This window comes from Rutilus rutilus (genome assembly GCF_951802725.1).
Source record: "Rutilus rutilus genome assembly, chromosome: 18".
In the NCBI taxonomy this organism is placed as follows: domain Eukaryota; kingdom Metazoa; phylum Chordata; class Actinopteri; order Cypriniformes; family Leuciscidae; genus Rutilus; species Rutilus rutilus.
Window position 1 is genome coordinate 4,057,556 of NC_140231.1, and position 25,790 is coordinate 4,083,345.

Sequence of the window (25,790 nt, forward strand, 5' to 3'; positions counted from 1 at the left end):
TTCAGCATCATTACTCCAGTCTTCAGTGTCACATGATCCTTCTAATATGATGATTTGCTGCTCAGGAATCATTTCTTCTTATTATTATTGTTGAAAACAGTTTTTGCTGCTTAACATTTTTGTAGAATTGATGATACTTTTTTCAGGATTCTTTGACGAGTAGAAAGTTCAAACAATGAACAGCATATACTTGCATTTTTTTTTTTTTTAAGCATTTATTAAATAGAAATCTTTTGTAAAATTATTAAGGTCTTAACTGTCACTTTGGATCAATTGAATGCATCATTGATGAATATAAGTATAAATTTTATTCTTTTTTAAATCTTACAACGAATGTTTGAATGGTATCAACAGCAAAAACTGTTTTCAGCACTGATTATAATAATAAGAAATGAAACCCAGTAGTTTTCCGTTGCGAAAGCAGCCCGACTCTTGTCTCATGGGCACTTGGCGCCACAACACCTAATGTCACACTGTGACTGTGATGTCAATACTGCATATGTATTTTGACTGGAACAGAACATGTGTTCCCCACCCAACTTTCACATTCGCGTCTCCATTTAAAGATCTATTCTAGGCTGTTGTGGTCAAATGGCACAATGGTAACAAGAGCGTTCAAAAATAACTCTTAATACACTTCCTCTTCCGCTTCTCATCTGGCCTTCAACCATAAAAATGAAACAAAAGACACGCCATCCACATTTCTTAAGAGTTAAATAAAGCACAGGACAATTAGTCCCTCTTTTTGGTAAGGAAACTGTTATAAGTGTGAAGGCCTGTGGCTGTGTATGAGTTTACTGTCAGTCTCTGGCCTGCCAACAACTTTAGTGCCTTTATGGCCATGTTAGTACAGGCATTGGAGACTTGGAGTACTTAGCATTGCTGGTTTACTCTGACCAAATAGTAAACCTGTGATGTTTGGCCTACATGTATAACAGACGGTGTTGTATATTTCTGGTTATAGTGGTTATTTTGAAGAAAGATAGATAATTATCAGGCTTTTGTGTTGCATAACCCTCATTCTGTCTGTGTTCCTTCTAGGCTCCAGCCAAAGACCCGTCAGAAACCAGTGAGACCAGTTCATATGGTGACCATCCGCATGACACGCGTCACACTGAAACTCCAATGGTGATTGAGGAGGAGCTCAGGTCCACCGAAACCCCTTTGAAAGAGCAGGAGGACAATTTCAGCGACAAGTTTCCAGAGGAAGATCATGACAAACCCGAGAGCGAGGCGTCAGGGAAGGCCTCCTGCTCCGACTCCGGGATTGAGGATGGGAAAAGCACGCCCACGTCTGAGGAGGACACCAAAGCGGTCGAAAGCTCAGAACCAGAACTTCCTTCGCTGAGGACCGCTGAACCTTCAGAGTCACCGGAATCTTCCTCAGACACCATGGAGAAGCCGTCAGTGGGACCAGAGAAACCAGTGGAAGAAGCTCACAGTGGAGAAATGCCTAACCAGCAGCCATATCCCATGCTGGACCAAACTTATCCCAAACAGCCGACCAATCGTGCGTCTGTGGTGAGCGACAGGTCCTCTTTGGGTGGTGAGGATCTGGAAAGTTTGCTTCCTCAAACAAATGGCAGATTATCAAATCGGTACTCTGCCAGTGAAAACATGGACATCAGCCTGAACCTGTCAGGTGATATGTCTGTCAACAAGGAAATGGGCACCATCTCTTTAAGGGTAAGTCTGTGTTTAAGGGTACGTTTACACGACACTGATGTACTAAAAACTGAAACGTTTTTCCTTTTGTCCACGAACGCCATTAAAAACGCTGTGTTCTGCTTCCAGGCCAGTAGTTGGCGATGTCACTTTGACAGGGCTACGCTCTAATAGGCTGAACACGTAATACGCATGACGTCACCGTTTTCACAAATTATTTAATTCTTATTATTTATCTGTATTTTCCTTTTTTGAAGTGATTCCGATCATATTTCAAGCAATTCAAAACCACCAATGAACAGTGTGCATCTGAAGGGTCTCAGCTGAAGGAAATAATCTATTATTTATTGGCTTTAATATTTTCTTATCGGGCCAATAACGATCAAGCGTAGTGTCAGTTCTGGCAGGTCACGTTAGTCAAGCTTGCGTCAGCTGACTCTCAGCTGATACACGTCTACCAATAGGAATACGATGCCTATCACTGTACACATATACAGTGCTATGCATAAGTTTAGGCAACCATGCTAAAGTTGACTAAAAAGAGGAATAAAAAATCATATTTTGCAAATTTAACTTAATGCCTTATTTTAAAAAATTAGGAAAAATCCAACCTTTAAGGACACCAATTTTCTTTGTGAATGAATAATGTATCGTAAATAAATAAATGTTCTTCCTTAAAAAACAGGGTGCATAAGTTTGGGCACCACTATGTTAAATTCCCATAGAGGCAGGCAGATTTTTATTTTTAAGTATTTTTTTTTTTTTTTTTTTAGGATACTATGCATCCTGATAAAGTTCCCTTGGCCTTTGGAATTAAAATAGCCCCACATCATCACATAGCCTTCACCATACCTAGAGATTGGCATGGTTTTATTTCAGTTAGCCTAATAGCTAGTTTGATTTGCATTGAGAGATGATCTTATGGAAAGTACTCCATGCCAATCTCTAGGTATGGTGAAGGCTATGTGATGATGTGGGGCTATTTTAATTCCAAATGCCAAGGGAACTTTATCAGGATGCATAGTATCCTAAAAAAAAAAAAAAAAAAAATACTTAAAAATAAAAATCTGCCTGCCTCTATGGGAATTTAACATAGTGGTGCCCAAACTTATGCACCCTGTTTTTTAAGGAAGAACATTTATTTATTTACGATACATTATTCATTCACAAAGAAAATTGGTGTCCTTTAAGGTTGGATTTTTCCTAATTTTTTAAAATAAGGCATTAAGTTAAATTTGCAAAATATGATTTTTTATTCCTCTTTTTAGTCAACTTTAGCATGGTTGCCTAAACTTATGCATAGCACTGTATATGCTCCTTCAGTATTATCAGCAGCTATCGCGTTTCTCAGGAGCTAATTACCCTCCTCCCTCCCCAGCTCCTCTTGTCAGTCAGGATTTGGCCTTCTGATTCCCCCTGAATCAGACTAAATTCTCGAATTATATTATAAATTAAAATCTTGAATTAATGATATCTGCAATACATTCATATTGGATCTGTTCTGTTTCCCCTAATCAGGGTTATTGCTGCTCTTATTCATGCTAGACTGCATGGATGCGCAGGGAGTTCTTGCCCAGGACAAAACCATACCGCCAATCTTAACTGTATGTCCAATTGGCAATCGTATTTGACGATAGTGGTCCTGACTGAAATAACATTAAAAATGATCATATCGGCCGATACACGTATATAACCAAAACCAAAGCATAGAAACCCTCTGTAGAACTTGGTGGCACTGGTGACACTGCTCTTCCATGTTAGTCTGGAGAGCTGCATACAGCACTAATGACACTCTTGGTCTTTAACATGCTTGCCTATGTGGTCCTCTGGGTACTGTCTCAGTGCCAGCTCCTCGGTTGGGCCACTGTAGAACAGAGCCCTGCTTATGAGAGCGAGTGGAACGTTCTTTGGGCGGGTCGACCGTCGTACACACAGAAAGTACAGTGAAGGTACAGAGCTCAAACAGAGTCGAGCCTGTCTGCAGAATCCAAACCATCCCTCACCGCATCACGTCTGAGCTCTCCCTGTACTGCTGGATCCTGGAGGGATGTGTGTGCTTCTACATATATCTAAGCCATGCATCTCAACCTTTAATGTATTTCCAAAGCCCCGTCAGGAAGGCTCAAGTAGCCCTTCTCTGACACCAAACCAGAAATGTATTGGACTTTAAGCATTGTCAGTAAAATTATTAAAATAGTCGTTATTACGAAGATTCCCTTTCAAAACTAAAAACAGGCAATACTGTGGTGCCTTACAACGCAGATCTTAGTAATGAAGAAACGACTTTAGAATTACTGGTTGCTTTCCGAAGGATCTTGGCCAAGCGACAGCCCTGCAATTTATTGACAACCCTACAATTTAAGCTGTACTTTCTATTTTATAGGTTTAACAAAGCAAAATCTTGCAAAACAAAGGAAGTGCTTCCAGGTATCCCTGAAGCCTGCTGAAGTAGTATTTAATTTATTTGTATAGTGCTTTTGACAATACAAAAAGCAGATTTACAGAAAGTCATGTTAATGTTTATAGTATTTTAACATGCTTTCTAATCGCATTCAGCAGATTAGCGCTAGATGATAGTGTAGTTTCATTTTTGCAACAATACAAGCAAATAGACTGATATACTATATAGATGATACTGATCCATCTGAGTATACTGTACGCGGATGAATTTGGATGTATTATATAGCTCTCTGTTATAATATAGTCTATATTTTGCAACGATATTGCACATTTGAGATTTGTTAGATACTATATATTGCGTTACGTGAGTTTACTGTATGTATGCAGGCATGGGCGTCGGAGCCATTGTATACGGGTGGGACAAGACCCACCCACTTTTTAAGACCAATGATATTGGACCCACTCACTTTTACAGTCTCTAATTCAGTGCTTTTGTCTGTTCACTCTTCAGAGCACCGTCAGTCAGATCCATTCCACTTGAGGAATGCCCTAGTAAATTAAACTCCATTCCGCGTTTTAGCTACAGCTTTGATTTCCACGCTGCTGCTCAAATACACTTGGCTCATTCAGAGTCCGCCCAAACCCTTACTTTTCAGGCTAGATGAGCCAATGCGCATGTGCTGTCCTAAGCGCGAGTCTCAGGTTCCTATGGGAACCGGAGCTTAGATCGATAGCAATGACTTTACCAATCAGCGATTGGCTCTATTACTTAGATGGCGGGACAGTTTCTCGCAGGGGATTATTATTATTTTTATTTTTTTTCAATGTTCAAAGCGATAAACTTTATAGTTTTTTGTAAAAATACAGCATTATGCTAATTTTTGATAATGCTATAGCAAGAAAAAAGTGTTAAAACACATGTTATAAAAAAAAGGCAATTCCAGTTCTTGATTATTATTGGCTGAGCTGTGTTCGATGCCATTGTAATATACTTTGTAACCACACCGTTGAGAGTCTCACACAAAAAAAAAACTCACAGCGCCAAATACGGGGACAGTATCAGCTTCAAGAGATAGTGAGACAAAGAAATATTTCATTTAGTTTATCACATCATATACGAAGTTTAAAACATTTAAATAGACATATCAAGAAGTAATTAATGTATACGAATCTTAGTTGATTATAGGCTATTAGAGCTGGTTTGGTTGCTGAGAGACGGACACGCGCAGAGACTGCAATTAACGCACTGTTTGATTTGTGATTATATTCATTCATTCGAGTATCGTATTGTACAAGGCTTAAATCATTTAAATATGCATACAATAATATACGATATCATATCGTAGAACACGGCTATGTTGTAGTAGCCTATTTGAGTTGATATTAGGCTTCTCTTGCCAAGCTCGGATTTCTGAAAGATGCACGCATAGACGGATTTGCGCTCGTTTCATTTTCACTCTCACTCATTATTGCATAGAGATTTTAGATAAGGTATTTGGCTTCGGGAACACCCCTAATCTACTCTAGTAAAAAAAATTCTGGAGGATGATCCACCCACATTTTTTTTTTGCTTCCGACGCCCATGTATGCAGGTAAAGTAGAGACTGAACTGTATCCAACTTTTAATATATGGCCGATAATATAGTTTACATTTTGTCATGATAAAGATTTAGATTTAGATAAGTGCTGTCTGAAAATTCAGCTTTGCCATCACTGAAATAATGTACATTTAAAAATATATTAATATCGAAAATGATTTTGAATTGTAATAATATTTCACAATATTAATGTATTTACTGTATTTTCGATCAATAGCATCACTAGTATGCTGTTGATTACAAAAGTCTCATCAAAAAGATACGGTTTGAGCTGTAAAGTTGTCTATATCATCTAGGTACAGTAGATGAACATGTTTCAGCCCCATAGACTGTCATCATGAGTGTCATCTGCAATCGACATTTCCGATTTTTCCATTTCTGGTGTTGAACCCAGAACATTACTTTAAATGAAGTCATTCATTTGTTGCATATTTCAAACTGCACGTCTGTGAAGCTCATGTAAGATTTTCCATGCATTTCTCCCAAACGCTCTTTGTCTCTGCTCCATTCAGTATTGTGCATCAGTCACTGTGAGGATTGTTGGGTCGGCCGGCGCTGGCGTTCTGTTCTTTGTTTATGGCTCCAGAGAACAGCTTCTTTTCTCATGTTTGCCGTTTTTCCAGTATGATTCATAAGTTTAACCCTCTCTTGTCCTTTAGTTTTGATGCTGCACGATCAAAATGGTTCAACAATGATTTTAGCAAACGTTTGTGCATGCACACTGCATAGTGGCTTTATCGCACCAAAACCACATGACAGGATGGGCGAGATTTGCACGCTTCGAACAGCCGGCTTTGACTCGCTACAGACTCACTATCGAGTGTAAGGCTTAAAATCGACAGAGGATGATGTGGTCGACAGAGGATGTGACTGTTTGCTCAGCTGGGTTAAATAGACACAGGTCTTTGTGTTGTTTGCTGAAAAGTGACAGCATTTATGTGACAAGATCCAATAAAATACGATTGCAACAGTGTCTAAATTAATACAATTAATTCAGTGGCACTGAAACTACAAAGCATCCAGGTCTCATGTTAGTTAGTTTGTATTCCAACAAATTCTACCATTTTATTTAAATTATTAGAGTTTAAGTAATATATTATTTATCAATTTTTCTCATTACAGTAATGACTGATTCATTACTTTTTGTGAGATTCACCCTCATGATCTCTCAATCTGCCCCACGCGTTCATGAGCTGCTGACACTTCCTGTCAGAACTGGCTTTACAGGATAACAGCAAATCTCACTGCTTCCTGTTCACGCCCTCTGCCTCGGTTTCTCATTTCTTCTTTCTTTCTCCACTCCACCCATTCCTTCATGTTGCATGTCTTCTTCTATTTAAATCTCCCATCCACAGTTCCCTTAAATCTTGCTGCCACACATATCACAGTTTCTGTTTCTTAGTTTCTTTGTTTTTTTTAACAGGACTCCAAGAAGACGCTCAAACGCACCCGTAAGTTCTTGGTTGATGGTGTCGAGGTGAGCGTCACCACCTCCAAAATCATCACTGATGATGAGAAGAAAGACGAGGAAATGAGGTTCCTCAGGCAAGTCCACGCCATCACTCGCTTTAATCAAGCTCTTTAAAAAATTAGAACAATAAAATAATGTCATCAATTACTTGTAAGACTTTCGTTCATCTTCGGGAACACAAATGAAGATATGATTAATGAAATCTGAGAGATTTCTTTCCCTCCATTGACAGCCCACGCAACTACTACTTTGTCGCTTCAAAAAAGTTCATAAAGAGATTGTAAAACTAATCCATATGAACTAATTTGATCTGTTTATCTGTTTAATTTTCTGAAGACACAATTGCTTTATATGATGAACAGATTGAATTTAGGCTTTTATTCAAATATTGATCAGCGAGCATAAACAAAAGGTCAACCGTACTTGCTTGACACGCAAGAACAAACCTCATTTGTTCTTGCGGAAGCTCAAACGTGCTGCGTAATAAACCTCTTTTGTATTTAACCAGGAAGGTCCCGCTGCGATACAGGATCTCTTCCACCAGGGAGTCCTGGTCAAGATGGCCAACAAAAACAAAAATGACAAAGAAATACATAAAACCACACAATAAACAGACAAAACAAAAGCTCCAAATCATATGCAGCTAACTAAAACATTGACATTGTTCCATAAAAACAGACTTTGAAATATCTTAGAACAGATCAAGAGATGTTACAGATTCCATGTGTAGTAAACCCTGAAGCTCATTCCATGCGTGCAGAGCAAAATTGGAAAAAGCAGATCTACCTAGCTTGCTGAAGCTCAAACGTGCTGCGTAACACTAGAATGAACCTCATTGGTTCTTGCCGAAGCTCAAACGTGCTGCGTAACACGAGAATGAACCTCATTGGTTCTTGCCGAAGCTCAAACGTGCTGCGTAACACTAGAATGAACCTCATTGGTTCTTGCCGAAGCTCAAACGTGCTGCGTAACACTAGAACGAACCTCATTGGTTCTTGCCGAAGCTCAAACGTGCTGCGTAACACGAGAATGAACCTCATTGGTTCTTGCCGAAGCTCAAACGTGCTGCGTAACACTAGAATGAACCTCATTGGTTCTTGCTGAAGCTCAAACGTGCTGCGTAACACAAGAATGAACCTCATTGGTTCTTGCTGAAGCTCAAACGTGCTGCGTAACACTAGAATGAACCTCATTGGTTCTTGCTGAAGCTCAAACGTGCTGCGTAACACTAGAACGAACCTCATTGGTTCTTGCCGAAGCTCAAACGTGCTGCGTAACACGAGAATGAACCTCATTGGTTCTTGCCGAAGCTCAAACGTGCTGCGTAACACTAGAATGAACCTCATTGGTTCTTGCTGAAGCTCAAACGTGCTGCGTAACACAAGAATGAACCTCATTGGTTCTTGCTGAAGCTCAAACGTGCTGCGTAACACTAGAATGAACCTCATTGGTTCTTGCTGAAGCTCAAACGTGCTGCGTAACACTAGAATGAACCTCATTGGTTCTTGCTGAAGCTCAAACGTGCTGCGTAACACTAGAATGAATCTCATTGGTTCTTGCTGAAGCTCAAATGTGCAGCGTAACACGAGAATGAATCTCATTGGTTCTTGCGGAAGCTCAAACGTGCTGCGTAACACTAGAATGAACCTCATTGGTTCTTGCCGAAGCTCAAATGTGCAGCGTAACACGAGAATGAATCTCATTGGTTCTTGCTGAAGCTCAAACGTGCTGCGTAACACGAGAATGAACCTCATTGGTTCTTGCTGAAGCTCAAATGTGCAGCGTAACACTAGAATGAACCTCATTGGTTCTTGCAGAAGCTCAAACATGCTGCGTAACACGAGAATGAACCTCATTGGTTCTTGCAGAAGCTCAAACGTGCTGCGTAACACTAGAATGAACCTCATTGGTTCTTACGGAAGCTCAAACGTGCTGCGTAACACGAGAATGAACCTCATTGGTCAAGCGAACATGCTTAAGCTTCCATTTACCACATGTGTGCGTTGATGAATGTTTATATGTGAATACAAGTCAGAGTGGTAGTTATGTGTACTGTGAATGGAGAGACCGAAAGCTCTCAGATTTCATCAAAAAGATCTACAAAAGTCTTACAAGTTTGGAACAACATGAGGGTGAGTAAATGATGACAGAATGATGAAATAACCTTTTAAGAGGAAAAAAGTTTCTCTACTTGATCTTGCATCTCGGCTGAGTAAACAGACTATTTTAGGTCTCAGGTCCAAGACCTTGTCTTTCCCGAAAGGAACATTAATACACAAGGGGAACTTTGTGTACAGCCAGAGGAAGTGGACTGCTTTTAAAGGGCAAAACAAGAGCTCAGATCTCCCTTCAGCAGATCCATCATCTGAATCCTTGTGAACCGTTCAATCTAGCCGTTTCTCTTGAAGCACCTCAGCTGGTGGTAGTAGATTAAATACCGAGTGTTTCCCACCACACACACACACACACACACTGCTCTCTGTCTGCACCTACAAACAATGCCACTTCTGCCATCTAGTGGTGTGATAGTGTCCTTGCGTGAAACACACAGAGCACTGCTTCACTTCAGTCTCACAACAAACATGTCCAGCTCATATTTTACCCCAAAATCAAAACACAAACTCAATCTTCTTAATAATAGACTTCATTTCCCTTAAGCAAAATGCAATGCGTTTATTTCTTTTGGTTTCGTGATGAAATATGACTTGGACATGTTTTTGACAGGCTTGAGATCTACCCCCACATAAAATATCTTTGTGGAACATTCCTCTGGTCTTTGGCTGTCAGTGAAGTCATGCAATGAATGAGGTGGGGGTGTCTTTCCCATGAGCCCTCTGTAGTGCTCTCTGTGGGTCGTGACTGGAAGAACAGACGATTGCTGCATTCTAGACATTCTTTGGTTGGCGAGATACTTCACATTTTCAGCTTAAAGGGATAGTCCACCCAGAAATGAAAATTGCGTCATCATTTACTTATGTCGTTCCACTTCTTTTGCTGAACACAAAAAAAAGTTGTTTTGAAGAATGTTGGTAACCAAATACAGTTGTCAACATGGATCAAATCAAAGTTGTCCTAAGACAAGAACGGGTAGTGTTCAGAATTCATGTATAACTTTGATGAAAGGTTTTGATCCACTTCAAATGTTGACTGAATGGAAGTCAATGGGCAGCAAAACTACAGTAGTGTTAAAAAAAAACCAAAATATTTTTTATATTTAACAAGTCATAAGATTCCTCAAATGTATATGTGAATGTCTGCGTTGATTGATCCACACAGGCGCCAGGAGCTTCGAGATCTCCGTCTTCTGCAGAAAGAGCAGCATCGTGCTCAGGCCGTGCTCAACATGAAGCTGAAGGATCAGCGGGAACTGATGCAGCGCAGATTTGACCAGGAGATGAATGTAAGAGTCACACACACGTCAACACACACTGCATGTTTGCAGTCGTGAAGACAGTTAAGCTCAGTTTAAAGACGTTATGAACGGGATTTCCTATTAAGACAATGGGGTAAAAAATGTACTATATATATATATATATATAGTGGAACAGTGCACAGAAGTCAGGGTTCGGTTCATACCTCGGTTCAGACATCACGGTTCGGTATGAGTTCGGTACAATGGAGGGAAAAGCAAAACAAAAATACAGAAGGCTTGTGCATGTCTCAGGCTGTTCCACCAAAGGGAAATAAATTATTTAAGCCTTGTATTTTAAATACGTTTTATTAGTAAAGTAAAGGCATAGGACCAGTTTATTTGTAGTGCACTGACAATAGTTTTATATTATTAGTTTATTAATTAAATTAATAAAAAGACCTTGAGATATGTTTGGTAATTGTACCTGAATGAATTGAATATTAATTTGCTACATTTCAGATTAATATATTTGTTTTCCTTAAAATTTTAATTAACAGTAACTTAAACACTTGTCCTGTATAAACAAAATGACGGAGTATGTTTTTATGTTTCCACTGTTCGATTGCGCCTGCACCTCACACACACACACACACACACACACACACACACACACACACACACACACACAATATAAGTAAACACGTGACTTTTCGATCGCACCCGCGCCCCTCTCTCTCTCTCTCTCTCTCTCTCTCTCTCTCTCTCTCTCTCTCTCTCTCTCTCTCTCTCTCTCACACTCACACACACACAAAAAACATATTCCAGCATTGCAATCTTTACATCGCAGCCTGCTTCAGAGCTAAGGCGGGGCTACAGATTAGGTGTCCCTAAAGAACCCGCGTATCTAACAGTAGTTCCGCATTACATTCATTAATTTGCACGCGTACATCACAGTACATTAAGAGCCTGATTTACTAACAGTTTGCGGCTGATCTTATTGCATATGCGTTTGTAGGAGTTTCCCTTTTATCACATATGAATCACATATGAATCACAAGGTGATTTATTAAGGTTTGCGCTTGTCAATTTACTGATATTTGCAACATTATTTACCGCCCCACAAAAGCATGTCTTAAACCACACGCTAATTTGCCTTCTCTCTGTAGATTGCGATGGTCATTATGGAAATGATCCGGCTGTGTCTGTGTTCTTTCATTTGTGAATTGTCAATAAATCACGTGCAGAACTTTACACTCAGCGCTTTTATGGGATTTCGCTCTCACACTAATTTGCCTTGTTTAGTAAATCTGGCCCGTAGGATTTTTTTTGTGTTACAATTTTTCTGAAATGTTATGTTTAAATGTGCAAATGAAGCATTATCTAATGAATGATCTAAACTAGAGCATCTCTCTCGTACTGTTTGACGTGACAGACTAGTTGTCCATTCAATGCTGGTTTTCCAAGAATGTGGTTGCGAGTCCTGGAAATGTACGGGTATGAGATCAGTCACTCCCAGAAACAACCGAACCGTGTGTGACCTGTGAACGCAAGCGTATTAAAGACTCAAACACAGGACTGACAAGCGTGTTCTGCTGCGGTGTGAACGTGGCCTATCAGGAATGAGTTGTGTGGAAGAACTGAAGTGGCTTTCTGGATCGGTCCAGGAGAAAACGGCTTGTTTTGAGGAACAGCCTTTAAAAATGTGTTCTGTGTTGAAATCCACTGACGCAAAATTAGATAAAGTATAATAAAACTTATTATATGTTTTGGAAGCAAAATAGCCTAAAATCTCAAAATTGTCACTGCTTTTGCCCATAGTGTCCTGCCCTTAAACAAGACATTTCTGTTAGAGGGTAACTCCCATAATATTACACACTTTATGCAATTGAAATGTTAAGAAATAGTGCTGATAATGGTCTGCGGCTGTGCTCACAGGCCAAGAAAAAATACTTTGACACCGAGCTGGAGACCCTGGAGAAACAGCAGAAGCAGACCATAGAGAAGATGGAGCTGGACCACACCACACGACTGCGGGACGAGGGCAAACGCATCCGCGCTGAACAGGAAAAAGCCTACAGCAAGTTCCAGGACCAGATGAAGCACAAGAAGAAAGAGGCGAGTGAGCTACACCTCAGATATATATTAAAAATACACTTTTTTGACTAAATTTCAATGATTCCCCAAACTTTTTGTTGCACAAAACTGTTAATATCAAAATAATGTGATTGGTAATGAAATATATGAAATAATATATTTGAATGTGTATATAATATTCTAAAACTTTACTATTTTTATGTAATCATTGTTTTTGTGTGTGTGTATATTGAAACCTGGCTTCATTGTAAATCTCGTTAATCAAATAACTGCTAAAAATGATTCAATTTTTTTATTTTGCTAATGATAATGACAACAAGATGATTATGTTTTGAATGGTGGCGATGAAATTGACTAGAATATTAAATATGAAACTGCAAGATGTTATAGATATATCAATACGCTGAATGTTTTCTGAAGAGGAGTAAACATCTAAAAATGATATGGTTGATTTTTAATGCAGTTTGAGTTATGAATGGACTAAAATAAATGATTAGATCGCTAACATCTCACATAATGTTCTCTTGCTTACAATATAAACTAGTGCAAAAGTTAGCATTATCATATGTGTCTAAAAGATTGAAATCTGTTTGGTATAACATGAAATGATACAGCATTCAAACTGTCAGCGATTGTATTTCCGATGTTACTTCTGATCAGAGTAATGCCACGTCATTGCAATTATGATCATCTCATGTGACCATACAGTACGCTATGGGGCCATTGTAGATAACATGTAGATTTGTGTTCAGTTTTCCAGTTTGAAATGAAACACTTTTATCTTTATTTTGTCTCAGGTCAAACAAGAAGTGGAGAAGCTGCCCAGGAATCAGAGGAAAGACAGTCTGAAGGTCAAAATGAACAACTTTCAACAGCTGAAGTCAAACGAGGTTTGTTTAAGAAGTGGCTGTCTCCACTTTTGAGCAGTTTGATACCTTTTATCACAGAATCAATGCCCAGTTCAAATAGTAGGAGATGACCAATGAAAACATGTTTAATCAAGTATCTCCACTGGACTTGAGAAGTGCTCTTCAAAACCACAACTGTGTTTTTCCATGATCTCGAGATCTCTCAGCAGAACATTATTACAGGAAAGCGCGTCAGCTGCATCTGTTTGTGTTAAAAAGGTTTGACTTTTATTCTCTCTGGCTCTTTGTTCAGGAGGAGAAGTTCCTTGCAGATCAGAGGGATTATCTTGACTCGACTCTGAAGAGCATCATCGCTGAAAACAAGCGGGAAATCTCCGAGACGGAGCGCCAGTGCCTCCTCAAAAAACAGGCTCTGCTCAGAGGTATAAATGAAGATTAAGAACTTGAATGACGTCCATGTTGAAGGTTTTAAGCAGATCGTGCTCATAACCCAAGCGCTCTCTTCATCCGTCAGATCGAGAGTCCACTGTGTGGGACATGGAGGAGAAGAACTTGCACGAGAGACACCAGCTCCTCAAACAGCAGCTGAAGGACCAGTACTTCATGCAGAGACACCAGCTCCTCAAGAAACACGAGAAGGTGTGTGTGTGTGTGTGTGTGTGTGTGTGTGTGTGTGTGTGTGTGTGTTTGCAGTGCGACAGACAGGAATGGGGAACATTTGCACTTCCTGTGTGGACAGTTTTATTGACTTTAATGGGAGTATTATAGTTTTAGGGTCCCCATAGACATAGAAAACCTGGACATATCAGAACATTTAAAAATTGACTTGTCTAGGCCCACATTTTTTACATTTAAAAAAAAAAAAGCAAACTGAAGATAAGAAAATAAAAGCTAATTCAGAATATTAATAAAACTGTAATGGTATACAGTATAAATTGCTGGAAATAAATAAATGCTAAAACTGAGGTGAATCTGTTCACGCATCAGTCTGAATGATTCATCAGCAAATAGGCCTGAATTATAATGAGAATGACTCGGTTGTTACAAGTACCAGAAAACACATGCTTTTTTTTTGTTCAGAAAGCATTTATACCATATTCATGTTGTGGAAGCTTGTTTCCGCCATACAATAAAAAAGGTCCTTTTTTTTTTTGTCACTATTGCGAGGTATAAAATATGAATTTTGAGGGAAAAAAAGTCAGATTTGGGAGTTATAATTGCGAGTTTATAACTGTTTTTTTCTCACATTGAGAGTTTATAACTCACAATTCTGACTTTTTCTTGCATTTTCAAGTTTCTAACTCAAAATTCTATTCTTATCTCTCACAATTCTTGCAATTCTGAATTTATAACCCACAATCTGACTTTTTTTCTCACAATTGCGAGTTTAAACGTGCAATTCTGTTTTTCCCCTGCAATTCCAAGTTTTTAACTTGCGATTCTGACTTTTTCTCGCAATTTCAAGTTTATAACTGCAACTATAAGAGAAAAATGACAGAATTATGAGATAAAAGGTCGCTATTTCCCCCTTTTTTTATTCTGTGGCAGAAACAAGCTTTCAAACCATGTCGTTTTCTTATTAGCACCTTTATTTCACCAGGAGAGAAGATGTTTTTGCGGTTTATTTGTTTTAAAAATGTGATCAGACTTTATCACTTCCAAAGATGGCACACATCTGATTCAGTGTAAGTGTTCAGCGTGTGGTTGTGTGTTCTGACCTGTGTGTGGATGGTGTGTGTGTGTGTGTGTTCAGGAACAGGAACAGATGCAGTGCTATAACCAGCGCATGATTGAGCTCCTCAAAGCTCGACAGCAACAGGAGAAGAACAGACTCCCCAAGATCCAGCGCAGCGAGGGCAAAACACGCATGGTCATGTTCAAGAAGAGCCTGAAGATCAACTCCACCGGGAACTCGGCGGAGGACCGCGAGAAGATCAAGCAGGTGAAGCGCGTGTGTGTGTGTGTGTGTCCTCCTCTCTATGACGTCTCTCTCGGCCCGTGTGTGTGTGTGTGTCCTCCTCTCTGAGACGTCTCTCTCGGCCCGTGTGTGTGTGTGTCCTCCTCTCTGAGACGTCTCTCTCGGCCCGTGTGTGTGTGTGTGTGTGTGTGTGTGTGTGTGTGTGTGTGTGTCCTCCTCTCTGAGACGTCTCTCTCGGCCCGTGTGTGTGTGTCCTCCTCTCTGAGACGTCTCTCTCGGCCCGTGTGTGTGTGTCCTCCTCTCTGAGACGTCTCTCTCGGCCCGTGTGTGTGTGTCCTCCTCTCTGAGACTTCTCTCTCTCTCTCTCTCGTCCTCAGTTCACCAGGCTGGAGGAGAAGAGGCAGAAGGCCGAGCGACTGCACCAGCAGCAGAAACATGATAACCAGATGAGAGAGATGATCAGCCAGTGTGAGGGGAACAGCCGAGAGCTTCAGCAGCTGCAGGTCACACACACAATCCTCATGCTTTTCCTGGCCGTCTTCTTAATGGCCGTTCACATAGTGCTGGGCGGTATACCGGTTCATACTGAATACCGGCTTTAACAGTGACACTGTTGCACTGGTGATGCACAGATGTGTGTGTTACTGTAACGGTGAAGATGGAGAGATTAAATATAAGTGATAGCTGTCAAATTATATTACAGTGTTTCCCATACATTGGTTCACAATATCAACACACCCTTTTGGAAAATCTATTTGTGGTTGGCATTGACATCGTTGACTAAACATGAGCACTGCACGTTTCACAGTCAAAACGCGGCGCGGGTGTTTTTATATGAATGTGTGTGAAGTGAACTGATGGTCTTTAGAAACGTTTCGATGTTATTTCAACTGAATCTTTCTTTATCTTTCCTGATAAAACAGCGTTTATGAGCGCTGTGCTGCTTTGTGTACATCCGTTACCGGGGAAACCGCTGTTTCTGAGTGACACGCCAACAGCGCCTCCTGCTGGACCTCTTTATAAACAGCAGCATTTTGTGCAAACCTGTATTAATACCAGTGTGGATTTTTCTACAATATTCACTCTTCTTAAGTCAGTCTACTGCAGTATCTCCTCTCTCAATCAGTAGAAAATGTGGTTAACACCTAGTCATGCTTGAAAAATAATAATACCGTCATATACTGTGAAACCGGTATCATTTTTAAAAGTACCGTGATCCCGCCCAGCATCATGTTCACACACATCATGTAGAACACAAAAGGAAAAGTTTTTGTTTCAACCCCAACATTATCCGACACACTCTTTTTTGTGTGTGTTCTGCAGAAGATAAACTATGAATTAACTGTAAACTAAGTTCGTACAAGTATTTTGTTACTGTATACTTGTAGTATTAGGGTCTCACTGAAAACTCAATGGCGTTGTTGTGGTAACAGTTGTTTGGTCTCACACTGAATCTTCTCATTACGTGTCTGACTGTCAATGTCTCCTGCAGAATGAGAAATGTCACCTGCTAATAGAGAACGAAACGCAGCGTCTGAAGTCTCTGGATGAGCAGCACAACCAGCAGCTGAAGGACTGGAGAGAACACCTCAAGCCCAGGAAGAAGGTCAGAGTTCACTCTTACTCACTCTTACACCATTGGACACTGAGAGGAGACGCGTCTGGCTCATATTTCACCCTGAAATCTCAATTACAGAAAAAGAAACTACCATTCAGAAGTTTGTGGATGGAACGATATTTGAGTCGCTTATGGTCATCGAGGCCGGCTGCATTTATTTGATCAAAAACAGGAAAAATAGTAATATTGTAATGTACAATTTAAAATGGCTGTTTTCAGTTTTAATATTAGACTTGTCACGATTTCCGATGAATTGTCTGATTGCGGTTATTTGATTTAATCACAATTATTTGAGTTAACCACGATAATTGTGCAGGTTATATTTCATAATTTATAATGACATTTTCTTTAAGCGAACCGAGCCTGAAGATTAGACCCGTTCTGGAGCGCACACACACATTTTGAATTAAGGGCTTAACTTGCATTATGGTAAAAAAAAAAAACCACTCCAGTTTAACATTCCCATCATTCCAAACATTCTTGGTCTAATGGTCTTTATGATATGAAGGCTTGTAGGTTTAATCAGATATATATATATTATATTATATTATTCAAGTTTTCTGGGCTCCAATTAAAGTTGAACAAAAAGAGAAATATTTAAAAGTCCCCCTGTAGTCAATAATTGTATCCATTACACTCATCTTCGATCACCAAAATGACATATTTAAACGGTTTTCCTTGAAAAAGAAAAAAGTGCTCATGCCTTAAAATAGCTTGACTGTAACTCGACACCCTCGCCTCATTTAGTATGCACGGTTCTATGAATATGCAAATGAGCCCCGCCTCCACTCACTCACTCAGCTCAGAGATCCACTGGTTGACGATCACACGTTGATCTGATTGGTTACAAGGTCGTTTGTGACGTCAGAAACACCAGCGACTGTCTTTGGTTCACTGCAGTTTTAAGGAGAAAATACTCAGCAATGGTGTCGACTTATGAATTTACACATGGTTTGTCATAAAGCATATTAAAAACACCACATAGACACATAAACAACATTAAAAGCTGGATTTTCACCACAGGAGGACTTTAATAAAAGAGTGCCAATAATTATGGCCAACGTGTTTTGGAGAAAAACATTTCTTTCATAATGTGATTTACACTCCTCTTTTTGACTAAAACATCAAAAGGACAAACAATGCAGATTTGTTTTTACAGCTGTTTTTGATCATATTTACCAGGGGTGCCAATAATTCTGACCACAACTGTAGATAATGCCATTTTTTTTAGGTTATACTCATAGGTTAATACAACAAACTCTACAATGATGAAAAAACCTTTAAATAATATATTGTTTTTACAGTAGTGAGAGATTAGTTATTATCTCAGAATATCAGTGCAAGAGTTGTGGAGTTGAAGTGCGATGTGTTGTCGTGTGCTCTCTCAGGTTCTGGAGGATGAACTGACTCTGAGGAAGAAAGAACAGGAGATCTTCTTCAGGATGAGCGAAGATTCCGAGTGTCTGAACGTCGGCTCACCGAACAAACTCACCAAGTTCCTTCCGTACGTGGACTCCTCCACCACATGAGCGCCACACACACACACACACACACTCTCACGTCCAGATCCCCAACAAGTATTTGAGCTTTTTTTATCTGTGTAGGAGGCGTAATCTGATAAATGCACAGAACGTAGAATCACACGATGCTGAAGAAGCCAAAGAACCATTTAAACCGATACTAACACCACATACTGACACGTTCATGATTTAAGTACAGTCACTTGAAATGACACTCGATATCGCTCAATATAGACAGTCGCAAGTGCTTGGATGCATTTATTTAGACGAAGGGATTTTGTATCATGAATAAGAAACGAGGGCATCTTTCCCACTCGAGGTCTGACACACTCTTGCCTTGGTTTAAAAGCTACTGTTGGAATTGTCTCTTTAAGTTAGCAGAAGGTGTATTGCCAAACATATTGTACAAACCTTGCATATTCTTATATATTTTTATTTTTTCTATGATCATTTAATATATATATTGAAACTTTATCGCTTTTCTTTTAAAAAACAATTTTGACCTTGTACAAATGTTTAAATGCTGAAAAATGAATTTACGTTTTAATTTTTTTTGATCCTTTTTTAATTGGTACATTAAGTTATTTTACGCGTTTGTTGGATGTTTTTGTTGTTTTACGTACGAGACGACGACTAATTTGCCACTTTTATTATTCTGCAAAGTTCACCAAAATGTGAGTTATTCTCTGCCACGAGCTGCCGGTGGCACATTTACTGTAAACGCATCACACTGGACGAGACGGGCCGGAGTTAAAGACGTCTGGCTGGGGGGGGGGGTTAGTTTACGTTGGCATGGAGATGATGTTTTCCTGTTTAGTTTATTGTCGGCCATTTTGTCACCTAACCCAAGTGCAATATGTGTGTTCCTCTAATGTTGTGTTCAGATTTTATACACGTGTTATTTTACAACTTTAGCCATCTGAAGGGTTTATTTTCCCAGTCTTTCTGACGATAAGGTACTTGGATTTTAATCTGTTTTTTCTTTTCTTTTTTTATGCACAATGTTGGTCATTCCTGTTTGAGTCTAACTCTGTGTAACCAAAGGTTCAGTGTGGATGATGATGCCTCTCCTGATGTAAGAAACTGTTTTCCTACGAGAGTATATATAATAAATGAGATGTTTATTATTCATCATTGCAGTTCTTTCCTTGAGTACTCTGTATTAGAAATAACTTTGTGCTAATGTGGGTCATCTTAAACATGGCAGCACACTGGAAGATGAAAAGGTCTCAAACCGTGTTTGGTGTTTCTATCTCTAAACCAGTAGATTTGAGCGTGACTGGAGTTCAGTTTGTATAGCAAACCACGACATCACCAGCAGTTCAATACTTTAAAAAGTTGCACTTCTCTGACACAGCGTTTAAAAAACCCCAAAACAACATTCTAGTACTTGTTGATATAGAAAACCAATGTAACGCAAAACCAGAACCTGATTTCTACAAGTACAACATGTTCCTGGATCGACATCTTTGTTTAAACCGCAACAACATTTCAATCAACCAATCAGATTTAAAGAGATAGTTCACCTAACGATAGTAACACATAACTTATGAGTAGAGTTAGATGTAGGAGTAGGGATAGGGTTAAGGTTTCGGACAGGAATGTTGTTCCAGGATCAACTAAGTATGTTGACTCAGGAACGTGTCTAACGTCGGAAAATGGTTTCAGCAAACTTTCATGGATTCGAAGAGCAGACGAGGTAAAAACTCTTCAACCGCCATACTTTATAACTTTATTTAGTTTACATTGGGCAACGTTTTAATTAAGGTGGTAAAATGGTTTAGTAAAAAGTTAATCAATATTATTTCTAAATGCTTTTTATGAAATTAAGACACTTGCACACGGCTGTGATTCGCACATGTGATATACACACTTTGTCTTTTCTATAGACTGTTGTCTTTCTCTGCTGATCATTCCCTAAAACTATTCATCCTTACCTTCCAACAAGAAAGGAAACGGTGGAAGGAAAATATGGCTTTATTGGCCTGGTTTCAGAGTCAGGGCTTAAATTAAGCCCGGATTAGGCCTTAGATCAAATACCAGCTTCTATAAACGTGACTTAGAAAAAAAACATTACTGGTTTGAATATTGAGACAAAACAATGACACTGACATATCTTAAGATTCAGTTAAAACAGCTCAAACATGAATTTTGACTGACCATCCATCTCTTCATTCCTCCATCCATTCCTTCATTCATCCATTCCTTGATTCATCCACCCATCTCTTCATTCCTCCATCCATCCATCCATCCATCCATCCATCCATCCATCCATCCATCCATCCATTCCTTCATTCATTCATCCATCTATCTCTTCATTCCTCCATCCATCCATCCATCCATCCATCCATCCATTCCTTCATTCATTCATCCATCTATCTCTTCATTCCTCCATCCATCCATCCATCTCTTCATTCCTCCATCCATTCATCCATCTCTTCATTCCTCCATCCATCTCGTCATTCCTCCATCCATCCATTCCTTCATTCATCCACCCATCTCTTCGTCCATCCATCCATCCATCCATCCATCCATCCATCCATCCATCCATCCATCCATCCATCCATCCATCCATCCATCCATCCATCTCTTCATTCCTCCATCCATCCATCCATCCATCCATCCATCCAAGTTTACACCTATAAACCTTAGTTACACTGGTACTTTCTTTGATTTTTATTAATCTACTCGAATATAGACTAATCAAAAGTTTTTCAACAAAGTTTAATATTTTTATTAGACTATATTATACTCTTATTATTATAAAACAGTACAATTCTGAATTATTAATATTTGTTTTCTATTTGAATATATTTTAAACTGTAATTACTGTGATCAAAGCAGCATTACTCCAGTCTTCAGTGTCACATGATGATCCTTCAGAAATCATTCTAATATACTAATATGATTTTTTTCTTCTGTATTTTGATCAAATAAATACAGCCTTGGTGAGCAGAAGAGACTTCTTTCAAAATCATTTTGTATAACAATAACAAAATACAAATATATTTTGAATAACTTTTGACTGATTGATTGATGACGCATATTAATGAATGAACATATTAGCCATTAGCATTGTAAAACAGTTCACTAATGTACATTCAGAACATATAACAATAAACACACTGAACTGAATAAGTATGATCGGCTACTCGTGTTGCATTTAAAACTGTTAATCTTCTTGGCAATAATAAAAAGAAGCTCTCCCCCCAATTTCAAGGCAATGCATAATTTGATATTTCTCCCTGATATTAGTCATGTATATTGGATTAGATATTGATATTAGTCCATAGTCTATATAGATTTAGAAGATTGTATAGACGTATAGATATATCAAAAAATTTTCTCTCTCCTTTACTGTCTCTTTGTCTCTCCTTTACTGCTACCTTTCAGGAACTTTAAACTTGCCAGTTCATTATCATTTTGGGGAGTTTGAAAACCCCTGCCTTCCCTTTCCAACTTCAAAAATCCAGCTATATTTCTTTCTCTTTTGTCAATCAAATGGAAACTGGATATAGAGTTACCAGAAACTCAAAAAGACAATTATATAAATGGAAGACAGAATAAAGTGTGCAGTTGATAACTCTCACTTACAGTTTAATATCATAATAAAGTGTTCCCATGGGATTGCTTATAATAAAAAATAAAAAAAATATCACGTTGACTTTAAAATGTTTATTTGATTTACATAATGTAAAAAAAAAAAAGTTAAAAGACAAAAATACTATTAACAAAACATCACACACACAAAATAAAATAATAATAACAATAAGGTAACCTATGTCATCTTGCCTTTGTTCCTGGTTGGAGAAACACATTTTAACAGTCATGTTTCATACTTACAGTGTTTACCCTCTTCGCTCTGTTATCCTTCATAGTATTTTTCTAGCAAATACCTCTCAACTATAGAACACCTTCCGTTATCCTTTCCTAACTCAGGCACTTTGCACGTGTTGCACGTTTAAAGATGGACTGCTTTTATGGATGCATTTTATAGCAACCAGGAGCTAATGACCATAGAGCAAAGTCAGCATATGATTTCTGGTGCTCCCAGTATTGTCAAGTCCCACTGGGCACCTCTTGAACACTGCTTTAGTTTTCTGATAAACAAATGAATGGAAAACAAAACACAAACTATTTTTAGTAACACAAAATACACATTTCCAAATGTAGTGTTAACAATAAACATGTTTATCAAATGTATGCTTGAAACCAGTCAAGCATATGAATGTTGAAACATTTGACAATGATTGTAAAATATCTAAGCACATTAGTCAATGGTATGAAAATACTTTGGGCAATACTGACATATATAAAAGATTGACAATATTATGGCTGCTCTGAGGTAATCCATTATTCACTAATGTGGACAATTGGTACTGCAAAACAGAGTTGCTTTTTATATCAATGTTTGCAATAACATTTACACGACAGAAATCGAATAGAAATGAAATAAGAATAGAAATGGGTGCCACCGTTCTGTAAACCTTAAGGCCATGTGTTTATACATTTCTTGCTTCTCCTCCTTCCACACCTTCCCTTTACTCATCAGTTCCACAGTGCAGAGTCTATAAAAAGTGCAGCTTGAAACCAAACCATTGAAAATTAAAGTAGATAAACAAGCAACGTGATTTGTGGAGTTTTATAGTCTTAGAACCTACAATATTTATGACTATTTGTACTTGGCTGTAAACGAAAAGACTCAAAATGGAAACGTAGCGTTATAAAGCTAGAGCGTTTAAGTTCTCCAGGCTTGATTTGAAGCTCCGACTTGCAACTTTTGTAATATGTGTAATATAGAAGCATACTCATATTCTAATCTAGACTCAATCTGCTGATATACACTGCTCAGATATCAAGTTTTACTTATTTGCATATACAGTACTACGCAAAAAGCACAGAACGCTTTGCATGTTATACTGAGGCACAATATCATGGAGGCTGTGAAAAGTCATTGATATATTGCTAGTCACTTAAACCTTTAGCGATACATATAAGGTTTGATTAACATAAGAATGCGCAAGTAACAGTGCTAACGTATGAAAGCACACTAAAAGGGAGAGTTACACAATTAAAAAGCAAGCAAACAAATTATTATGGCCTGTTTGAACTTGCAAAGGATGGAATGTGATTTAAAAAAAAAAAAAAAAAAAAGGTACCCATAAATAATGATGTTAATTAAATAAGGTTTTCTTTAGGCAGCGATGCCGAGAGTACCTAAGGTTTCTTGGTCAGGTAATTGGAAGGAATCCAGCCCTCCATCACTGGCCCATCACTCACATTTTTACAAAACCACCAGCCGCTACCACTTTTCTCCAGCACTTCGAAGACAGCGCCCTCTTTAAAGCCAGGTGTCTGCTCGTCTCCATCAAAGTCTGCCACGGCTAAGAACAGCTCCTCTTTGGCTGGCTCCTTGATAAGGGGAGGGAGTTTGTCTCTCGGAGGTCCTGGTTTTTCTGTCTTAATGAGGGGCTTTGGTGGCACAGGTACTTTGGGCTTGGGTTCCTCCTTCTCCTTTTCTTTGGAGGCTGGCAAAGGGAAGGCTTTCGTTTTGGGTGGCGGGGGTCTGTTCTGAGGAGGGGCAGCCGGCTTGGCTTCCGGCAAGTCTTTTTGAGGAGCTTTGGTGTCTGTAGGACTGGCTGGCTCTGAACTCTTCTTTGGTGGTGGAGGCCTTCTAGGGGCCACAGACGGCCTCTGGGGAGGCTCTTTTGGTGCAGGTGTCGGCGGTTTAGTTGTTTCTGGTGGGTTATGGCCGTTTTGTTGCTTGGGGGGGAATTTTGGCTCTTCATTTGTTCCGCCATTATTCGGGGGGTTACTGGATGGCATATCGTTCTGTTGGCTGGGATCACTTGAGTTGCCACTGAGCTCTGGAGGCTTAGACGGACGAAGTTTACTCCGAAGGTTTGTGATGTCCAGCTCACTCTTAGCTACCGGCTCTGGTTTCACTGCAGGGGGGGGCTTTGGTCTGACCACTGGTTTCGGCTTCAGGAAGGGGGCTGGGCTGGCCGAATCAGGCTTCTCTTCAAGTGAATCTGGTTTGGGTTTGGGAGGCTGCTTGGCCACATGCTTTAGGTTAAACTTTTTCACCTCCTTGGCTGAGATATTGTGGCCACACTCCAAGCCCATTTCATTGCGCAGATAGAGTTGCTTGTTCTTCTCCTCCTTCTTCATCTCTGGGGGTTTGTCTGGTTTGAGAGGAGCTGCTTTTGGCGTCACCAATGGGACGATGACTCCTGGGATTGGTGGTTTAGGTGGGAGAGGTTTAGAAAGGTCTACTTTGGGTGGGAGAGGTTTAGAAAGGTCTACTTTGGGTGGGAGAGGTTTAGAAAGGTCTACTTTGGGTGGGAGAGGTTTAGAAATGTCTGCTTTGGGTGGGAGGGGTTTAGAAAGGTCTGCTTTGGGTTTGTCCTCCAATTCCAGGCTCTTGTTGATGGATTCTCTCCTTGGAGGTAAAGCCGGCTTCTCTTCAGCCGTAGGTGAGGATGGAGGTGGGGGTAAGGGTGCAGAAAAATGGGAGCTGCCCTTGACCGCGTTGGGCTTCCATTCTCTTAGCTTGGAACGGGTGGAAAATTCAGAGTTGGATGAAGGTTCTTCTGGCAAGGGTTTGGACCAACTATGTTCAGAGTTGGTATTATTGCTTGAGGTATCATCAAACTTCAGCTGACCCATCTCACCAGGAAGGGGAGCCAAAAAGTTAGGCCTAGAGGCATTGCTAGTCTTCTTGTATTTATCAATGAATGTGACTGGAGCCCAGCCTTCTTTCTCATCAATCTGAATGTACCACCAGCCACTGGAGTTCTTCTCAATGACCTGGGAATACAGGGCACGAGGTAAATGTAGAGATGCATTTGGAATAGCTAGATGTATTCGATTAATATGTTGACTCACTTCAACTTTCACTCCCGCCTGAAAGCTAATGCCATCTGGAATAGTTGTCTGAAAGTCAGCGATGGTGTAATATTCCTCCTCTACTTGCGGCGGCACCGGGGGTTTAGGCAGGTTCACTCCTCGTGGCTGGAATTAGAGATTTCTAATTACCTTTTAGAAATATTTGAGATGCAATTGTAAAAGAAGATTCACCCTTACTATTGTAAGATCCCGGCGTGGTGGAGGTCTCTGTCGAGCTCCTGCTTCTGCAAAAGAAAAGAGGGCAGAGTTTAGAGAGCCAACAATCTTTTCAAGCAAGTCTCTCTCACTTTCATCTGCTCTTGTTATGGTCGCCACAGTGGATCATTCAAATGTTTATTTGGCATGTTTTACACTGGATACCCTTCCTGATGCAACT

At 39.5% G+C, this 25,790-nt stretch overlaps 2 protein-coding genes across 4 annotated transcripts in view; one reads left to right on the plus strand and one right to left on the minus strand.

The window, feature by feature from the left end:
• stk10 (serine/threonine kinase 10) overlaps positions 1-19,636 on the plus strand; it is a 58,933-nt gene extending 39,297 nt beyond the window's left edge. Inside the window, exons 9-19 of the mRNA XM_084386850.1 lie at positions 1,042-1,686; positions 7,087-7,208; positions 10,411-10,534; positions 12,422-12,601; positions 13,378-13,470; positions 13,742-13,871; positions 13,964-14,088; positions 15,203-15,391; positions 15,745-15,870; positions 16,860-16,973; positions 18,374-19,636. Coding sequence (XP_084242976.1) covers positions 1,042-1,686; positions 7,087-7,208; positions 10,411-10,534; positions 12,422-12,601; positions 13,378-13,470; positions 13,742-13,871; positions 13,964-14,088; positions 15,203-15,391; positions 15,745-15,870; positions 16,860-16,973; positions 18,374-18,514 — 1,989 coding nt within the window. The 3' untranslated portion in view covers positions 18,515-19,636. The remainder of the gene's footprint in view (positions 1-1,041; positions 1,687-7,086; positions 7,209-10,410; positions 10,535-12,421; positions 12,602-13,377; positions 13,471-13,741; positions 13,872-13,963; positions 14,089-15,202; positions 15,392-15,744; positions 15,871-16,859; positions 16,974-18,373) is intronic.
• Positions 19,637-22,168: 2,532 nt separating this feature from the next.
• The window catches only part of sh3pxd2b (SH3 and PX domains 2B), a 58,877-nt gene continuing 55,255 nt past the window's right edge, over positions 22,169-25,790 (minus strand). For all 3 annotated transcript variants that reach the window (XM_084386851.1, XM_084386853.1, XM_084386852.1), the window contains 3 exons: positions 25,592-25,638; positions 25,394-25,519; positions 22,169-25,315 (listed from right to left, as the gene is read on the minus strand). In XM_084386851.1, coding sequence (XP_084242977.1) covers positions 23,723-25,315; positions 25,394-25,519; positions 25,592-25,638 — 1,766 coding nt within the window. In that variant the 3' untranslated portion in view covers positions 22,169-23,722. The remainder of the gene's footprint in view (positions 25,316-25,393; positions 25,520-25,591; positions 25,639-25,790) is intronic.